Source organism: Rattus norvegicus, chromosome X, assembly GCF_021556685.1.
Source record: "Rattus norvegicus strain SHRSP/BbbUtx chromosome X, alternate assembly SHRSP_T2T, whole genome shotgun sequence".
Taxonomy (NCBI): domain Eukaryota; kingdom Metazoa; phylum Chordata; class Mammalia; order Rodentia; family Muridae; genus Rattus; species Rattus norvegicus.
The window spans coordinates 50,318,331-50,336,448 of record NC_141554.1 but is presented as its reverse complement, the minus strand read 5'-3'; the positions used below and the strand labels follow the sequence as shown (position 1 = coordinate 50,336,448).

At 35.0% G+C, this 18,118-nt stretch overlaps 1 protein-coding gene across 10 annotated transcripts in view; it reads left to right on the top strand.

Moving 5' to 3' along the window:
• The window catches only part of Prrg1 (proline rich and Gla domain 1), a 112,407-nt gene extending 95,249 nt beyond the window's left edge, over positions 1–17,158 (top strand). For 9 of the 10 annotated variants that reach the window (NM_001434274.1, XM_087600333.1, NM_001191888.2 and 6 more), the window contains 1 exon segment: positions 13,583–17,158. In NM_001434274.1, the coding sequence (NP_001421203.1) occupies positions 13,583–14,068 (486 nt within the window). In that variant the 3' untranslated portion in view covers positions 14,069–17,158. 10 annotated transcript variants of the gene reach the window in all.
• The last annotated feature ends 960 nt before the right edge of the window (positions 17,159–18,118 follow it).

Genomic DNA, 18,118 nt, shown 5'->3' with positions numbered 1-18,118 from the left:
GCTTTGCCTCAGATTCAGATAAATATATCCTAACAGCCATAATTTGATACCTCTTAATCCATAAGCAAATTTCAATCTCCTTCCTTTAAACTGTTTCTTTCAGGTATTTTCCTCAGCAAGAAAATGTATAATTAATACATTACTACTACCATCTTAAGTCCATTTTTATCCTTACCACATAATTAAAAATTTTACATTTATTTATTCATTAGTTCTTTGAGAATTTTGTACAATGTTGTCATATTCCCTCTCTTCCCAAACTTTTCCAAAATCCACCTCCACTTCTCTGAGCACTCAAGTTTTTTTCCCTCTTTATTTTTGTCTTTTACATTTTAATAAAATAGACGTAAAAAACATTTTCTGAATATGATTCTGAAACCTCATAGAATAAGATAGATCTGATTTGGTGTCTCTACTCTGTCACCTACTAACTGTAGTATTTTCAATTAAATAAACATTTCAACTCTATAGATGTTAATTTTACAGATATTTTAGGTGTGATGTTTTGTGCTTCGTAGTGCTTATAACAGACAAATCCTACAATAAATATATTTCATTCAAGTTTCAGCTGCTGAATTATAGCTATTTTATTTAGGACTCATATTTCTGCCTGATAATGTTCCCTCTTTTTTCTTTCTGTCTGTCTGTGTGTGTGTGTGTGTGTGTGTGTGTGTGTGTGTGTGTGTGTGCATGCGTGTGTCTGTCTGTCTGTCTGTGTCTGTGTCTGTCTTTGTAGAGATAAAAAGATAAATTTGGAGGAGTGAGTTCTCATCTTTATTTACTTTGTTTTTTTCTGTCACTATAGTGCCACCCTCCTCTTCCATCTTCTATATTACAGTAGAAATGCTACAATTACAGATTTATGCCATCACATATAGCTTTTTATGTGGGTTGAATCTATAGTCAAGCTTAGCTTATAGGCTCTGCTAATGCTTTTATGCATTGAGCCATCTCTCCAGCCTCTACTTGGGTTTTCAGGGGTAAAGAATCTCTGCATGCTGGAATTTTTAATCTTGAACTAGTGTGAAGAATATTCTAGTTATTGTTTCAGAACATTTTTTTCCACAGATAATGTAAGGTTTACTTTTCTTGACTCTAGGATAGTTGAACTCAAATTTAAAGGATCTAGAAATAGTTTATATACTTATCAGATTTGTACAATCCTATCTGATGCTTAGTTCTATATTCTTTTCTCGTCTCTCTGTGGAGCTGAGGATTGAATAAAAGGTAGGCAAGTGTTCTATACTGAGCTACTACACATTCCCAGCCTGGAAAAGAAACCAGCATTCTTTGAAGAAATGGTTGATTATGGGCCTGGCACATATTGTAGTATTAGGAAGTAAGGACATGCCAAAGAGAAAGAAATCAAACTAACGCAAAGGATAGAAACATGATAAATGGACTTGACAGTTAGCTTTAAGGAATCCCAGTGGCTGAAGCTGAGTACTTAGAGCAAGATGATAAATAATATAGTATTGGATTATAGCCCAAAGCATAAAATAGACTCTCAAAATCTGTTTCAGTGACATGCCTCCTCCAGCAAGGCTACACCACCCCCCAAAACATGTGCCATAAAATGGGGGAACAAGTGTTCAAATACTTGAGCCTGTGGGAGACATTCCTCATTCAAACCACTACAATGACCAGTAACAACTTATTTTATCATCATCATCATCATCATCATCATCATCATCATCATCATCATTATTTTTACTTTTATTTCTTTACAATGCTTTTTTAATACCACGTTGGATAGACAAAGTTAATATTTTCCATCTTTAAACCAGTAGAGTGAATGCCAATAATAACACTTATGGTGGTTTTTGTTTTTTTGTTTGATTGTTTTTTACTGGAATTGAAGAAACTTGTGGCTGTTGATTCCTCCTCAAAAAGTTCACTCCTCAAAAAGCAACATACTATATTAGATGACACACTCAAAACAAGGTAGGAAGTCTGGAAGAAAAAGAAAACTAATAAAGCTAACACAAAAAATAGAGAAGTTGAGATTCCCTGCTATATGAGAAGTGACAACCAGAAGTATACCTTAGACACTTAGACAACTAAGAGATATGATGGTGCAATAGTTTTTGAGACAGTTGTCTTTAAATTATGTAAATTAATGAGGTTTCATTTAAAATCTAGAGTACTGTGTAAAGGAACAGAAAAATGATAAGCACTTTGCTCTACCTAGTGAACTCCCTTAAAGCTACAGAAATTACTGTATTTTACTCTGAAAAATAGATTGTATCATAGAGATCCAAGTTGGACATAGTGGTGCATACCTTTAATCTCAGCATTTGGTGGCAAAGGCAGGCAGATCTCTATGAATTTGAGGCCATACTGGTCTATATCCTGAGTCTGAGAACAGACAGGGCTATACAGTGAGACCCTGTTTCAAAAAAACAACAAGAAAGAATTTGTACTGACAAGTAAAATGAGATTAACAAATAAAAGTTACAGTTTCCCCCCAAAACATAGATTTTTAGTAGTATGTTCCTAGCATGTGACAACAAATTACCAATGTCAGGAATAAGAGAGAAGTCATCACTACAGAGAGAAAATAATATTCTCTAGTCTAGTTATGATCTAGGCTACTAATTAGATATATTTTCATTCATAAATGGGCTCAGTTTTTTCTATTTTTAATATCAAAATCTTGGAGTTTTATTTTGTCTATATTTCATTGAATGCTGCACCTTTAAAAGGCAATCTTCTTGCTTTTGCTTGATTTAGGTGTGTATTGCTTTGCTAAGTTTTGGTACTTAGAGCAGAATTTTTATTTTCTATTTTAACATATCATTTTCCCTTTCTAGTGTTATATAAATTGAATCTTTTTGGGTTTATTCATTCAACCATTTGGAAGCTCAGTTATTACTCAAAAGACGACTTTTGGTAAACATTCCATTTTTACTTGAGAATACGCTTTTATAAAATATAGGCTAAAGTTTTTCCTACTTAAATATTATTACTTTCTTTTCATATTCTATCTCTCTATAATCATACAAGCAATTGACACACACCCCTATGGATTTTATAGCATCTATCATGTATTCAAGAGATTATATGCACTTTCACAAATATTTAAAATTACAATGGAATTGTGACTCAATACATGAAAATATATACACAGAAAATCACACACGTATATGAAAGGATACCATTATCAGATTACAATTTTATATGAAGAAATTGTACTTTTTGTACTGACTAATGATTCTCACTAACCTGAAAATGAAAAGATACCATAATGAACATATAATTAATACTGAAGGAAAAACACCCAAAACACAGAAACAGAAGAGAACTTTCAAAAATATCAATTTCATGTTCTTATAATTGTTAAGAAGACAATAGAGTTAATATGAAAATTGCCCATGATAATTAACAATAAAGGAGAAGAAAGAGTACTTAGATGATACAAATATTGTAAAATTAAAATTAATGATGGCAAAACTGTCAAGTCTCATAGAAAGCTGAGGGAACTCAGGGCTTGCCTGCCTCCACCTGCCCCAGATTCTTGACCTCACTTTTAGAAATGTCACTGGATGTTAAAGTTACAGAGAAAAACAGCCTTTCAAATAAAGCTTTATATTAAGTTAATGGCATTCCATAATGTGCTACATTTAACAAAATTATTATATTTAGATAGTATTCAATGACTTTTAAAAAAAGAAGAAAAAATCAGGAAAGATTTCTGATATAGCACAGTTAGTAGTGAACTTGTCTAGTATGAAGACAGCCCTAATGTAGTCCCCAGCATCTCATAAACAAGGTACAATGCTATAGGTCTGTAATCCTAGCAGTTATGAAGTAAAGGCAGTAGAATCAGGAGTTCTTTGTGGCTACTTGGCAGTTTTAAGTCTAGCATGGGATATATAATACCTTATCTCAAGAAAGTGGGAGGGACTGGAGAGGTGGCTGAGGGAGATATGTAGATGGATGGGGCCAGTGTACAAGAGCACTTATTAACATTGTGGGGTTGTCTCCCTAGCACTCACATAGTGGTGAACTCCAGTTCCATATCATCTGAAAAACACCCCTTGCACTGGGACCAGACATGTACACAGTACACATTCATACATATTATGTAAATACTCATATACAGTGTATAAATCTAAATTTAAGAAAAGTTTTGAAGTTGGTTTGGGACTAGAGTTATAGATCAGTGGTTAATAGTGCTTGCTGCTTTTGGCAAGTACCTAGATTGATTCCCAGCACTCAAAAGAGTGGCTCACATCCCATCCATTAACTCTTGTTCCAGGAGATTGAATGGCCTCTGTGAGTATTATATGCATGTGATACACAGACATACATATAGGCAAAATATACATATACATGACAATAAATAAAATACAAAGTGGAGAGGTATCCAGATGATTTACTAAAACACCATTTTACTTTATTTATAAATAACTTTTTAAAATTAACACTTTTGTGGCATTGACTCACTTAAGCCAGGGTATGTGTGCTATGGCCTGCTGCTATGGCCTGCTGCTTCCCTGATAGAAGTCAGATAACAGTTTCTTCATGTGTGTCCTGCTGGTTGAACTTGGACTGTCTGTCTGAGTTGATGTCTGTCACCCTCATTGCCTGAATCATCTCTCTAGCTCCAATAACTTTTATAATACTGCACAGAAAGTAGAATTCACACCCTGACCTCTGACCCTTCCCCTCTGACCCTTCTACCTCAACATGGACAGTTGACCCCTTTTGTGGAACCCCACCATCATCATTACTTCCTTCCGGTGTTTCCTCCCCCTCTTGTGCCTCTCCCTCTTGTCTCTTGTCCCGCCATTACTTTTCCCGCGATACCTCAGACTTGTCCCAGATAAACCAGAGCCCTATTCTCAGGTTATCCCAACACCCGAAATGGGATTGCCACACAGGGCACAGCAGCACCAAAGCCGCCGCTGCCCTCTCCGCACTTCCAGTGTGAGCTTCACCTACCCACTCCTGTTCTTGCCAGCCACCCTGACTGTTGCCATATCCTCTCAAGTGCGACAGAACTACCATCCTGACTTCGAGGCCGCTATCAACAACCACATTCAGTTCCAGTTCTATGTCTCCTACCATCTACCTCTCTCCATGGCTGCCTTCTGTAACCTCGGAGGTTTAAACCAAAAGCACTTCACCTGCTTCTTCATGAGTAAGTCTCATGAATGGTCGGCACTTACTGAGATGTTCCTGACCCTTCAGAATGAGCGAGGAGGCCACATCTCCTTCCGTGACATTGAAAAGCCAGACAATGACAAATGGGTGATGGTGTGTCTTCCACCTGGAGATGACTGTCAGTGAAAGCTTCCAGGACTTGTACCTGCTGGCTTTTAGCAAAGGAGATGCTCATCTTTGCAGCTTCCTGAAGGACCAGTGTCTGCAGCCCCATTTGAGGGAAATCGAAGAGATGTTTGTCTTTCTGTCCAACCTGTGCCAGGTAGAGCCTGGGAAAGATGATGTTATTGAGTATCTTTTCAGTAAGTTTCTCCTGGATGACAGCAGCTCAAAGAATTGACTGGTGATTGTTGCTGGGTCACCAGACTGAGATCCCATATTGCCCTTAGAGCAAGTTCAATAGTTTTTTCAGTTTCAGCTGCTTTCTATAAAGTTCTTTTGTTCTCAGCAAAATTAAAAGTGTTCACTCGATTTATTTATGCATAATCCTTACCTTTAATGAAAGAGGTCAGATTCCCTTAGTATCTAAGAGTTTTCAAATTTTCACGGCTTGGATCTTTAAAGGATTGAGAGGGAGGGAGGGAGGCATTCTGTGGCCCCTATGATACCAGGTTAACCTTCTTATAAACCTTGTGAGTATGGGATAGGGTGGGGTAGGATGTGATTGGCTAGTTGACCTGGGGCCTTGTTGTCTGAGCTTAGTACATGTATAACTGAGAGATTGTCTCTGGGCTTAAAATAGAGGAAATGAAATGGAGCAAATATTTTAGGAAAAGAACCTTGGGCTTCAGATATTCACCTATCATGTGAGACCCTTGTTTCCATCTCTGGTACCCTCCAAAACTAAAATAATTTTCAACTTTCCTTAAATACGTTTAGTTTAATAAAATTAATGTTTATCAATTCTAAGTAGCAAGAAAGAATCCATGGAATCATATGTGGCCAAAATACAAATCTGACCAGGTCACACTGAACCATGGTACTACTGGGTTTGAGACTTAGCCTGGCTTCTCCATAAATATAGGATAAATCTATTGTGGTCACTAATAGGGCATCATACATATTGCCGTCAAACTGCTTCTATTGCTGTTTCTTATAAAATATGTTATTTATACCACTAAAATGATTCCACTGACCCCTAACCCCAGACACATAAAAGTCCTCCTCAGAAGGGCTAAAAAATCATGAGGTCAGGAGTAAAGGTCATATTTAAGCCATTAAATATAAAAGCATAAATTCCAAATAAATGTTAAGTCAGTGAAATGACAGCTTTAAATAATGTAGCGGATGGGGAGAATTAAAGTAGAGATCAGTTACAGTTATATAGTTTATAACAGGATTTATTAAAATATGGGAAGAAAGGCTGGATTTTGCTACAGTGACCATGTACAGTCTGATCAGCTTTGGTAAATCAGTCTGAGAAGCCAGAAACCTATAAAGAAGGATCAGTTAAACTTCTATAACTACCCCACACTTATAAGTAGGAAGGAGGCTGGGGTAAAGAATCTGGTGTCTAATGTGCATGCGTATGCCATCATTGCAGTAAGACAGCATTTTAAGAAAGTAAAGTTTGTACAGACATGTTAGCTTCCTCTTTTGTTTTTTTACTTAAAATTATCTTATTCTAGAATTTGCACTGGTATTCATTCTCAGTGTGTCTGCCTGGTTTAGACGTTAGTATAATCTTTGGGTGTGTAGAGAAGAATTGATATTTTATTTGTTTCTATGCTGGAACAGCAGTTATTCTGTATGTCTCCTCTAAATGTGCAGGTACCCTGTCTGTACTTGCCATGTTCTGTTTTCTTTCTGGTGAGTTTATCTAGGTACATGACATAAGTACTATCTATAGTTTCTCTCAAATATCTATTTTAAAGCACTACATTTCATCTCAACTCCTAAAAGGCCAGGAGAATGGCCTCCACGGTCTAAATATATGTGAATGCTTGGTTCCCAGTTAGTAGAACTTTTTGGGAAGAATTAGGAGGTATGGCTTTGTTAGTGGAAGTGTGTCACTGGATGTATGCTTTGAAGTTTCAAGAGCACATACCATTCTCAGCACATACCCCCAACACACACACACACACACACACACACACACACACACACACACACACACACACACACCTGCCTCATGCTGTGTATCAGGATATTACCTCTAAACTCCTATACCAGAGCCATGCTTGCTTACCTGCTACCATGTTCTCTACTATTATGGTTATGGACTCACCCTCGGAAACTATAAGCCCCCAATAAACTTTCTTCCATAAGTTGCCTTGGTTATCGTATCTTAGCATAACAATAGAGAAGTGATGAAGACAATAAATGGCGATTCTTTTAAAAGTACTTTATTAAATTTATTCTTTGACAATTTTAGGCACATATAAAGTAACACTCTTATTACCATCACCCTCATTCTCTTATGTCCTTGTCATTGTCACTTTCTTATATCCCTCCCATTCCTTTTACCTCTTCCCTCCCTGCAAGTCCTTTTCTCATATTCTTGGCCATTTTATCACATTAGTATACAAAGTGTTAAATATCATTATGACAGTTTTGAACAAAGTATTTTAATTGATTTGCTTCTCCCCACTTCCTTTGCTACCCCCACCTACTTCCCTTGTAGCCCTCAACTCAGTCTCTTCTTCATGTTCCATGCATCTCTTTCATCATTACTTACTATTTCTCTCTCTCTCTCTCTCTCTCTCTCTCTCTCTCTCTCTCTCTCTCTCTCTCTCTCTCTGTATGTGCGTGTGTGTGTGTGTGTGTGTGTGTGTGTGTGTTTGGTTTGTTGCTTTACCCACCCTTAGACCTATTTATATGCATACATGTATACGTTATAAGGTTTCCATCTGCATGTGAGATAAAATGTGTAAGTTTTTTCTGAATATGCCTTATCTTGTTTAATGTTTAATATTGCACTTTCCAAGTCAATCTATTTTCCTATAAATTTCATGATTTCATTTTTCTTTATAACTGAATACTGTTTTTATTATGTACCACATTTTCACTACCCATTCACCTGTTAATAATTTGGCTGGCTCAAAAAATCTTGTTATCAGTTTTTACTTTATGTGTATGGGTATTTTGGTTGCATATATCTTTGCACCATGTACAGGTACCACAGGTACCAAAGAAAGCAAGAAGGAAGTGTGGGATAGTCTGAAATTGTAATTATGGGTGTTTGTAAGCTGCTGTAATGTTGGGTACAGGTGATTAAACTTGAGCCCATTAAAAGAGCAGTTAGGGCTCTTAACCATTGAGTCATCCCTCCAGTCGTATTAATCAAGTTTCCATAAAGTATTCTTTCTCCTTTGCCACTCCCAGTCTAACTTGTTTCCCTTACAATCTTTAGCTGATTGAGAACCTCTGTCTAGACTTTTCAATTCTGTGACCAAATACTGAACAAAACAATTTCAAGGAAAAAGAATTTGGTTTTGCTTTCATTTCTAGCAGGCTTCACAACTCTGAGCCTGGGGTGAGGCAGAATGTCACAGTGGAAGGGCATAGTAGCTATCTGCTTACATTATGGCTGTATAGAGAGCAGAAAGAAAGGAACCCAAGAACAAGCTAAATCTTTCCAGGACGTACCACTAGTACCATATTTTCCACAACTGGGCTTGACCATCTAACTTTTATCAATTCCCAATAATATCGTGAATCAGTCACAAAGGATTAGGACAGAACCCTAAGGATCCGAATACTTCCTAGAAGCTATCAACCAGGTCTCTACTATATGAACCAGAACATAATATTTCACATTCCTATTTATGTTCTGTCTCCCCATATGCAAATGTCAATACACTACTCTCTCCTACACATGAGGAGAAACAATCATTTTTGCCTATTGTAAAACTCAGTTGGATGTGGATGCTTCTTGTTTCTGTGTTTTAGAGGAACATTTTGCTATTGTGGTCTTTTATCCATAGATTGCTGAGTGAAAGTCTCACTTTAACTACTTGTCTTCAATAATCTTACATAATTTCTTTAAGTTTCTGCCTCTGTTTTCCTCTTATGTAAGATAACAAAAGAATTAATCATGTTTCATTATGAAGATTATATATGTAAGTCATTTAGTACATAACATTATACATCAATCACTATAACAGCCAGTGTTATTTTACATCTAATTCTAGATTTCTTTCTGGTATTTAGGCTTTGGGGAACGGAGTATACATTGCATGTTTTGCCACTGGAGGTCTCCCTTTTATTACAGCTAATAAGATTACTGTACATTTAAAAGGAAAAATTCTTAGCTGTTGCTTTGTTAAGAATGTAGATGGCATCCTTGTGCTTCTTAAGTAGAAGAGCAAAAAGTTATAGTGTTAATCTTGGTCTCCTGGGTATTTGGACTTAAAACCGACAAGAGTAGATGGTCAAGGTTGGGAAGTAAATGAGCAAAGGGGACCACATTAAAGCTACTAATATCAGCCAGGCAGTGTTACCCCACACCTTTATTCCCAGAGCACAGGAGGCAGAGGCAGGGCAATGTCTGAGTTCTAGGACAGCCTAGTCTACAGAGTGAGTTCCAGGATAGCCAGAGCTATACAGAGAAACCCTGTCTCAAAAGACAAGAGGAAAAAAGTTTACTAACATCATCATAAGTAAAGTGGATAGTTTGCTATGAGCTTTGGCATAGAAGTTTTCAAGCTATTCCGTAGAATGAGTAACCAAAGAGCTTTGGAAATATCACCTAGGTCTCTATCAGACTAAATGTCTTAGCCTCTGGGCTAAGGCATTGGTTGGCAGGCATTGAAAACTGGTGCATCATATAATTCAGAGAGTGCTCTGTGGCCTAGTATTAGGCATCTGGCCTCACAGCTTGTTTGTAATGCAAATTCTAAAGCCCCATCTTCCTGAATTAGAATTTACATCCTAAATTACTTTGTAATAAGTATGTACCTTGTGTTTTTGAGGTATTCTTTATCATTCTGAATGTCACCATAGATACAACTTAAGATAGCTTAGGATGCTGAAAAATAACAGTGTTCAAATGATTTATGCACTCATGGCCTCATGCACACACTGGACCAATCACTGAAAATATGCTATAATTCAATAACAACTGAAGTAGCAAATGTCCTAGAAAACTAGAAAAAAATGTGCTTTACAAAAAAAAATCAATGGATTTTTATACATACATATATAAACACCAAATATGCACATTTTTTAATCATTCTGTTTTATACACATTTTGGCAACTTGTTTGTTTTATCATGAGCATGAGCTGGAAAAATATATATAGCCTAGAAGCCAGATCCACCCAATCTGTTCTTGTAGATAAATTTCAAATCCAGCCAATCTGTTCTTGTAAATAAATTTCAAAAGAACAGATGTATAGATATTTGTTAACATACCACTGTGTTTCTATAGCAAAGGTAAAGTCAATAGGTAAAACAGAGGCATTATATCCTACAAAGTCTAAAGCATTAACTAAATTAATAGGAAATGTTTGCTGATTTATTTTTTATATATAGTAAATGAGTATTGGTCTATGTGTATATCTGTTCACTTCATGCATGCCAATGTTCTCAAAGGCCGGAAGAGGGTGCCAGGTGCTCTGGAATTACAATTACAAACAGTCATTAACTACCATGAGGGTGCTGGGAACCTAACCCTCTATACTTTATGATACCATTTTATAGTAACATGTAATAGCATATAAATTTATCTGATACTCCTAATAATTAGGTGCTTCACAGCCATTCGATATTCCTCAGTTGAGAATTCCTTGTTTAGCTCTGTACCCCATTTTTAATAGTGTTATTCTCCAGAGTATAACTTCCTGAGTTATTTGTATATTTTGGATATTAACCCTCTATAGGATAGAGGATTGGTAAAGATCCTTTCCCAATCTGTTGGTTGCCATTCTGCCCTATTGCCAGTGTCCTTTGCCTTACAGAAGCTTTGACGTTCTTATCATACAGATCTTTCACTTGCTTGGTTAAAGTCACAGCAAGGTATTTTATATTATTTGGACTATTATGAAGGGTGTCGTTTCCCTAATTTCTTTCTCAGCTTGTTTCTCTTTTGTGTAGAGGGAGGCTACTGATTTATTTGAGTTAATTTTATATCCAGCCACTTTGTTGAAGGTGTGTATCTAGTTTAGTAGTTCTCCAGTGCCCATGTGTTCGAGATTCTTCCCTACTTTTTCTTCTATTAGTTTGAGTGTATCTGGTTTGATGTGGAGGTCCTTGATCCACTTGGACTTAAGCTTTGTACAGGGTGATAAGAATTGATCGATCTGCATTCTTCTACATGCTGACCTCCAGTTGAACCAGCACCATTTGCTGAAAATGCTATCTTTTTTCCATTGGATGGTTTTGGCTCCTTTGTCAAAAATCAAGTGACCATAGGTGTGTGGGTTCATTTCTGGGTCTTCAATTCTATTCCATTGGTCTATCTGTCTGTCTCTGTACCAATACCATGCAGTTTTTATCACTATTGCTCTGTAATACTGCTTGAGTTCAGGGATAGTGATTCCCCCTGAAGTCCTTTTATTGTTGAGGATAGTTTTAGCTATCCTGGGTTTTTTGTTATTCCAGATGAATTTGCAAATTGTTCTGTCTAACTCTATGAAGAATTGGATTGGAATTTTGATGAGGTTTGCATTGAATCTGTAGGTCACTTTTGGTAAAAATGGCTCTTGTTTTGTACTAGGTACATTCCTCAATCCTATTTGCTTCTTGGTAACATAAAGTCAGAAACTCTGTATACCATACCGTAAGTCATTATGTATTGTCTCAGTGCAGATCCAGACACAACAGAGGCAGGGACAATGGACTGAAGGCTGTGAAACCAAAAGCCAATAAAACAAAACAAAACAACAACAAAAACACCAAAACTTTTCCTTCTTTTAAATTCATTTTCTTCGAACTTCTCAATGATAACACAAAAGTGACTAACACTAAAAAGGAAGAAATTAAGGACATGGGAGGGAGTGAATGACACTGAAGGTGCCCTGAATTAAAATATAGAATAATTTAGTCATTTGAAAGCAAAGACTTAAAATTCATTATAATCATTACAATTGAGAGTTCATACACAAGAAACTTAACTAGATGTGCTGTATTGCTATCTGATTTACTGTTTAAACAATTTCTCTTGTCCCACTTTAAAGGTAAAGAAATTAAGGCTCAAGAAGAAATGTGATACCTTATAATTACATGAAGTTTCCTTTGCATCTTATACTTCCCAACAAACATTAAAAAGTTTTAAATTCCTGATATTTTTTTCATTTGGAACATGCAAGTCTATGTTCCAGAGTACAGTGACAGAATTTCTACACCACCCTAATGTTTCTTGTGGGAATACTGTCTTTTATTCATAGGTAACATGTATGTTGCGTCCCCCAAACAGAACTATTAGGAATCAAAGTGTATATCTGCTGAATGTTTGGTACTAAAAATATTTAATAGCCTTAACCAGCAGATGGTATTAATTATGATGCAGTCTACATATTTAGAGTGCCAGATTTGGATATGAAGAGTGACAGTTCATGACCACATATCTATATGTGTTTACATTTATGTGCATATCCATATTGCAAGTACTCTAAACCATTCCCAGCACTTTGACTTATATTTGAAAAGGTAAATGATATTATCTTTAAAAGAGGAAAACTCAGTTCTTAATTTTTATTTTGTATATGCATATGTGTGTACATGTTTCTTAGTGTACACATAAGATAGTTATTCAACTCAGGTTCTCATGTTTGCATAGCAAGCACTTTATGTACTGTAACATCCCATACTCCTTTAATTTTCACTCTCTTCCTGAGTGTAAAACTCTTTCGTACTCTTAAAAAGTCACAGCTAAAAGTGTAAATAGCTCTAAATCTTAAAGAGCTTTGAGTTATGACTGTTTTAGGCAGCATCCAGAATGAACATGATGATCTATATAGGTAATCCCTGACTAATAACGGTTTCACTTACTTTTTTTCAACTTTACAGGGGTATAGAAATGATATACATTTAGTAGATACTGTATTATAGCTTTTGGATTTTGAGCTTTTCCTTATCTCTAGCACTGTTCAATAAATCACTCTTTGTGGATACTCGTAAGCACCAACAAATGAACTGCAGCCCTTTGCTATCTCTCAGTCAGCCATGGAACCACAAGATACTTAAAACTTCAGTGTACTGAGCCATAAACTAGGATAGTTGATAGTTAGGTTCATGAAATATAGTAAATTAATGATGTTTTAACTGATAACCATTTTCTCTGTGAATAACCCCATTCTAATGATGAGCTTCTCTATTTGTTATTTACTGGTATGGAAAATGGTGCTCTGTCAATTGACCTAATACATCAGATTCTGTTTTTTTTCAATATCTAAACATAATTATTTGTTCATACTTGACCATGATTTAACCATATTGAATTTTTACCTATTTATTTTGTTTTGTTTTTATAGAAGGAGTTTTGGAGCACCTACACAAAAGCACAACAAGGAGAAACCAACAGAGGAAGTGACTGGTTTCAATTTTATCTTACTTTTCCACTAATCTTTGGCCTCTTCATTATTCTCCTTGTCATTTTCTTAATCTGGAGATGCTTTCTAAGAAACAAAACTCGGAGACAGACAGTGACTGAAAGCCACATTCCTTTCCCTCAACATCTTAACATCATTACTCCACCTCCTCCACCAGATGAAGTCTTTGATAGCAGTGGATTGTCTCCAGGGTTTTTGGAATATGTTGTTGGGCGCTCAGATTCAGTTTCCACTCGCCTTTCCAACTGTGATCCCCCACCGACATACGAGGAAGCCACTGGCCAGGTGAATCTGAGAAGGAGTGAAACAGAACCTCATTTAGACCCACCACCAGAATATGAGGATATAGTCAACTCCAGTTCAGCCAGTGCCATCGCTATGGTGCCTGTGGTCACCACCATCAAATGAAGCTGTAAATCTTTTTTTTTTACTTCAATCATTTCTAAAATACTAATGGAAAAACTTTCTAGCACTTTAATACTACAGAAATGTGCATTGACTTATTTTATTAGACTCTTAGAGCATACCACTTCACATTTACTGGTTTGATTTATCTTTGGTTTTGTTTGTTATTATAAAATTATTAACTGTGTTTGTTTTTTTACAAGAGGAAACATGAATGAAAGACATATCAGTGGCAGTCTTTATGTGCCGTAAGGAATACACATGTATGCATATAGCCACATATATACCATCTAATTTATGTACAACTAACTTCTACTACACCACCAATAAAAACAGCATTACTCACAAAAATTAAAAAGTCAGGGGGCACAAACAGTGTATGTGATAGACAGCAACATGCATGTTTTCTAATTAAAGACATTGGTTAACCTCCTATTTCTCTTTCATGAAAGGAAAAATATGCATGGATTCATCCTCAATTTTAGAAACATCTCACAGAGAAAGACAGAGACAGAGCATGTAGCATTTACTATATGTACTTGATTGTAATATATAACAAGGAAATCATTGATCATTAGTGGCATTTAGCTCATTTTGTACTAGGGTTTTTCTTCTTGGCTGATAACCTAACATTGTCCCATTAAAATTTTCTTAACATCTTTGGATGTTTTATGCCACTCATATTAATATTTTGCTTGCAAGTATTTCTAGGTAATTAAATAATATTTATGTTAATGACAAGGAGTAGGTATTGACTACTCCATTGCTCATTGTGTGGTTAGCAATAATGTTCTTATACTAATTTTTATTCTCATTGCTACTACAGACTCTCCATTTAGACTCAAGAATTTAGCCAAAATCAATTTTGAATCATTTTCTTAATGTTTTGCACAGGTTAAAAATCTTATTCTCAAAATTGTTAGTACAGAATTTTTCACTTATTTATAAGCTGTGACTTTTGTGTTAAAGTTCTGTTGATAGGTTACACAGTACCTGCCATAGTAGATGCACATTAAATCTAGTTTAGTTCCACATATATCTCATTATGTTGCTGTTTTATATTCTATCCTTTTAGCTGCAGTCGTTTTTGCTTCTTTTCCTTAGAGGAGAGAGGGAGTAGGTTATGAATGAATTGCCAAAATAAACTATTTCAGAAAGAATAGAAAAAAGATCAAATGAGATGGCATGTATACAAGTAATTTTTCAGTATGAAGAACTATTTAATTCTAAGATCCTGATATTATTATTGTGCTTCAGGGTGACATTTCTCCTTGTTTCGCTATAATTGCATCAGAGCTTTACATAATGAGAAATAGAACAGGCTGCTCCATGAATAGTTAATATTCTGCTAAGCTGAATGTATGGGCTATTACTTGTCTTTACACATAATCTGGACTATACAAAAGCTGTGCCTATTTAAGTATACTTCCCAGTGCTGTATTGGATGAAGTAATGCTGGAATTTACACTAAAGTACATGAATTAATAGGTCTGCTAGGTGAAAAGGGTATTTGTATCTTGATAATGGTCTCAGCATGACAATATTGCTTTAAATATTTTCCCTACTATATAATAATTGTTTCTAATTAAATTTGAGGTTGGAGACATTTGATCCAGTGTACAAGACTAGTTATGGATTGATTATCACTGAAAATTAAGGCTGTGTGTGTGTGTGTGTGTGTGTGTGTGTGTGTGTGTGTGTGTGTGTGTTACGAATATTAGGCTTTAGATGAGACCAGCAATTTTCAAATTGTAGCCCATAAACCCTAGGAGTTTTCTGACATTCTTCCATGGAATCTGTGAAATCAAAATATTTTCATCCTATTTGTTTCTTTATTCAAGTTCTCTCAAAACAGAGTTAAAAAATGGAAAACAATAGTATTCACACACATCTTTTTACAAAGACAATTTAGCTATTTTTCATAAAAATGTAATTTGTATTAGCATATTTTTTTAATTTTTGGCTGAATGACTGCTTTAACTTTTTTCAGTTCATTTCTAACATGTTAAATATCGATAGACATAATCTCAAAAACAAAAGTTCTTTGGAGTCTAGATTCCCCCAAGAATTTAAGGAGGGATCTAGAATCCAAAATTTTAAGAACTGTAGGATTGGACAAAATAACAAGACATCCTCTCACTACGTTAGGCTTTTGTTCTTATAAAATTGCTTTATATTTTGTAGTCTCAGTATTGGATTGACCACTTTCTGAAATAGAATAATGAATGATGGTTCTTGAAACAAAAGCTAAATAAATTGATCTGTAATGATAGCTGTTTAGATTGTTGGTCAGTAAAAACACTATTTCATAGTAATTAATAGCTGCACTAACCATAAATTTCATGGCAGCTTGCTATGATAAGAGTATAATCAAAATATTACTTCATGAAATCTTATTTTACACTTTTTGTTGCGTTTGAGTACAGTTTATGTTTCATACTTTTAAAATCCTCTTTGCTACCCCTTCTGGTTTTATAAACTGAGATTCTTAACATTTATGATATAATTAAGGGGCTTATCTGGAATAATGTATATTTTTATGCTTTGCCTTTCCTACCTGGTTGATACTGCATTTGCCTTTCATCATTTTTAATGAAGATTTATTTTTGCAGAGTATACTTAGTACCTTTCTAAGCAGTAAGTAAATGGAATTAAACAATTTATATTTCAATAAAATGATCTGCTCAAGGTTCCTGCAGTATATTGATTTTCAAACCTCCACCTACATTGTTTCTGTCTGGAATCCTTAAATGGGTACTTTTTGCTTTCCTGCTCTAAATGTCACAATGAATTATATATGTTTTAAATAAATAAGATAACTGCTTCTTTTCCTGTTGACTAATAAAAAAGGGAGATGTTATGTTTGTTGATTGCTAATGATAACTTCAAGATTGATGATCTGACCCAGTAACTACAGAGGTAGCTTTAACTTCGTTCTGTATTAATAGCGTGTATTTTATTACAGTACTTCACATTTTCAAATGCTTGATTTACATTAAATTATCATATTTAACTTTTTATGTTTATACTAGATACAATTTTCTTATGTTTCTGTGTTTTTGGTATGCTAAATAAAGCTATTTTTAAACCCAACAGTTTATTTTTTCTTATATGATTAGATAGAAAAATACTGCATAAGTTCTTAGTAATTACATTTTAATTAGGTAAAATTATTGTATTTTTATTATGAATTTTTAGGCTATCACTGTACAGAAATCAGAAATAATCTAGTGCAAACATCAGTTTTCTCAGAATTAAAAACTTTCTATACTATTTTTTAATTACCTAAAGAAATGGAAACATCTGTTTCATGTGAGACACCCACTATTGTGTATTTTGTTAACTCATGGTAATAGTGAGTGATTTCTACAGATATTTTTTTAAAGCTGGCTTTTTCTTGCTTAAGATAACTTATTTTTGGCATTTGGCATAAAGGTAACAAGTGATTAAAATGTTGTGACCACATGACATTCCCCCAAATGTAGCTACCTTAAAATACCAAAGGCTGATTTCAATAACGTTAAGGTAGCATTGTAAAAATGATTTGATCTTTCTGCTATAAAATTTTAAGTTATTTATATATGGAGAAATTGTAAATATAAATTTTAAGTATATGTATTTAGTTTGGGGCAAAATATTTTTGCTTAATTATGGCAACTATGAACCTCATGGCATCAAAACATGCACAACAACCCAGACGACTGGGATCACACACTTACTCACTTACTAGTCACTTGAGCACATCTAAGATTCCCTCTTAAACTTTTATCAGACCTGTGTTTTGGCTTTTGGATTGATATCTTGTGGATTTGGTCTCTGACAATCCTTGTTAGTCCTCATCCCTCCTACTTTTGCTTTTCAGGTTCAATAATTTCAAAGTAGGATTTTGTTTTTTGAGAGTTTTTGGTGTTTTTTGGTTGTTTTTTGTTTTGTTTTGTTTTGTTTTGGGTTTTTTTTTACCCACATAGGATTGATTTTTGAATGTTTCTTTACTACTCGATTCTGATACAATCTACGAACTATATATATTTTGGCACTCACACATATATACAG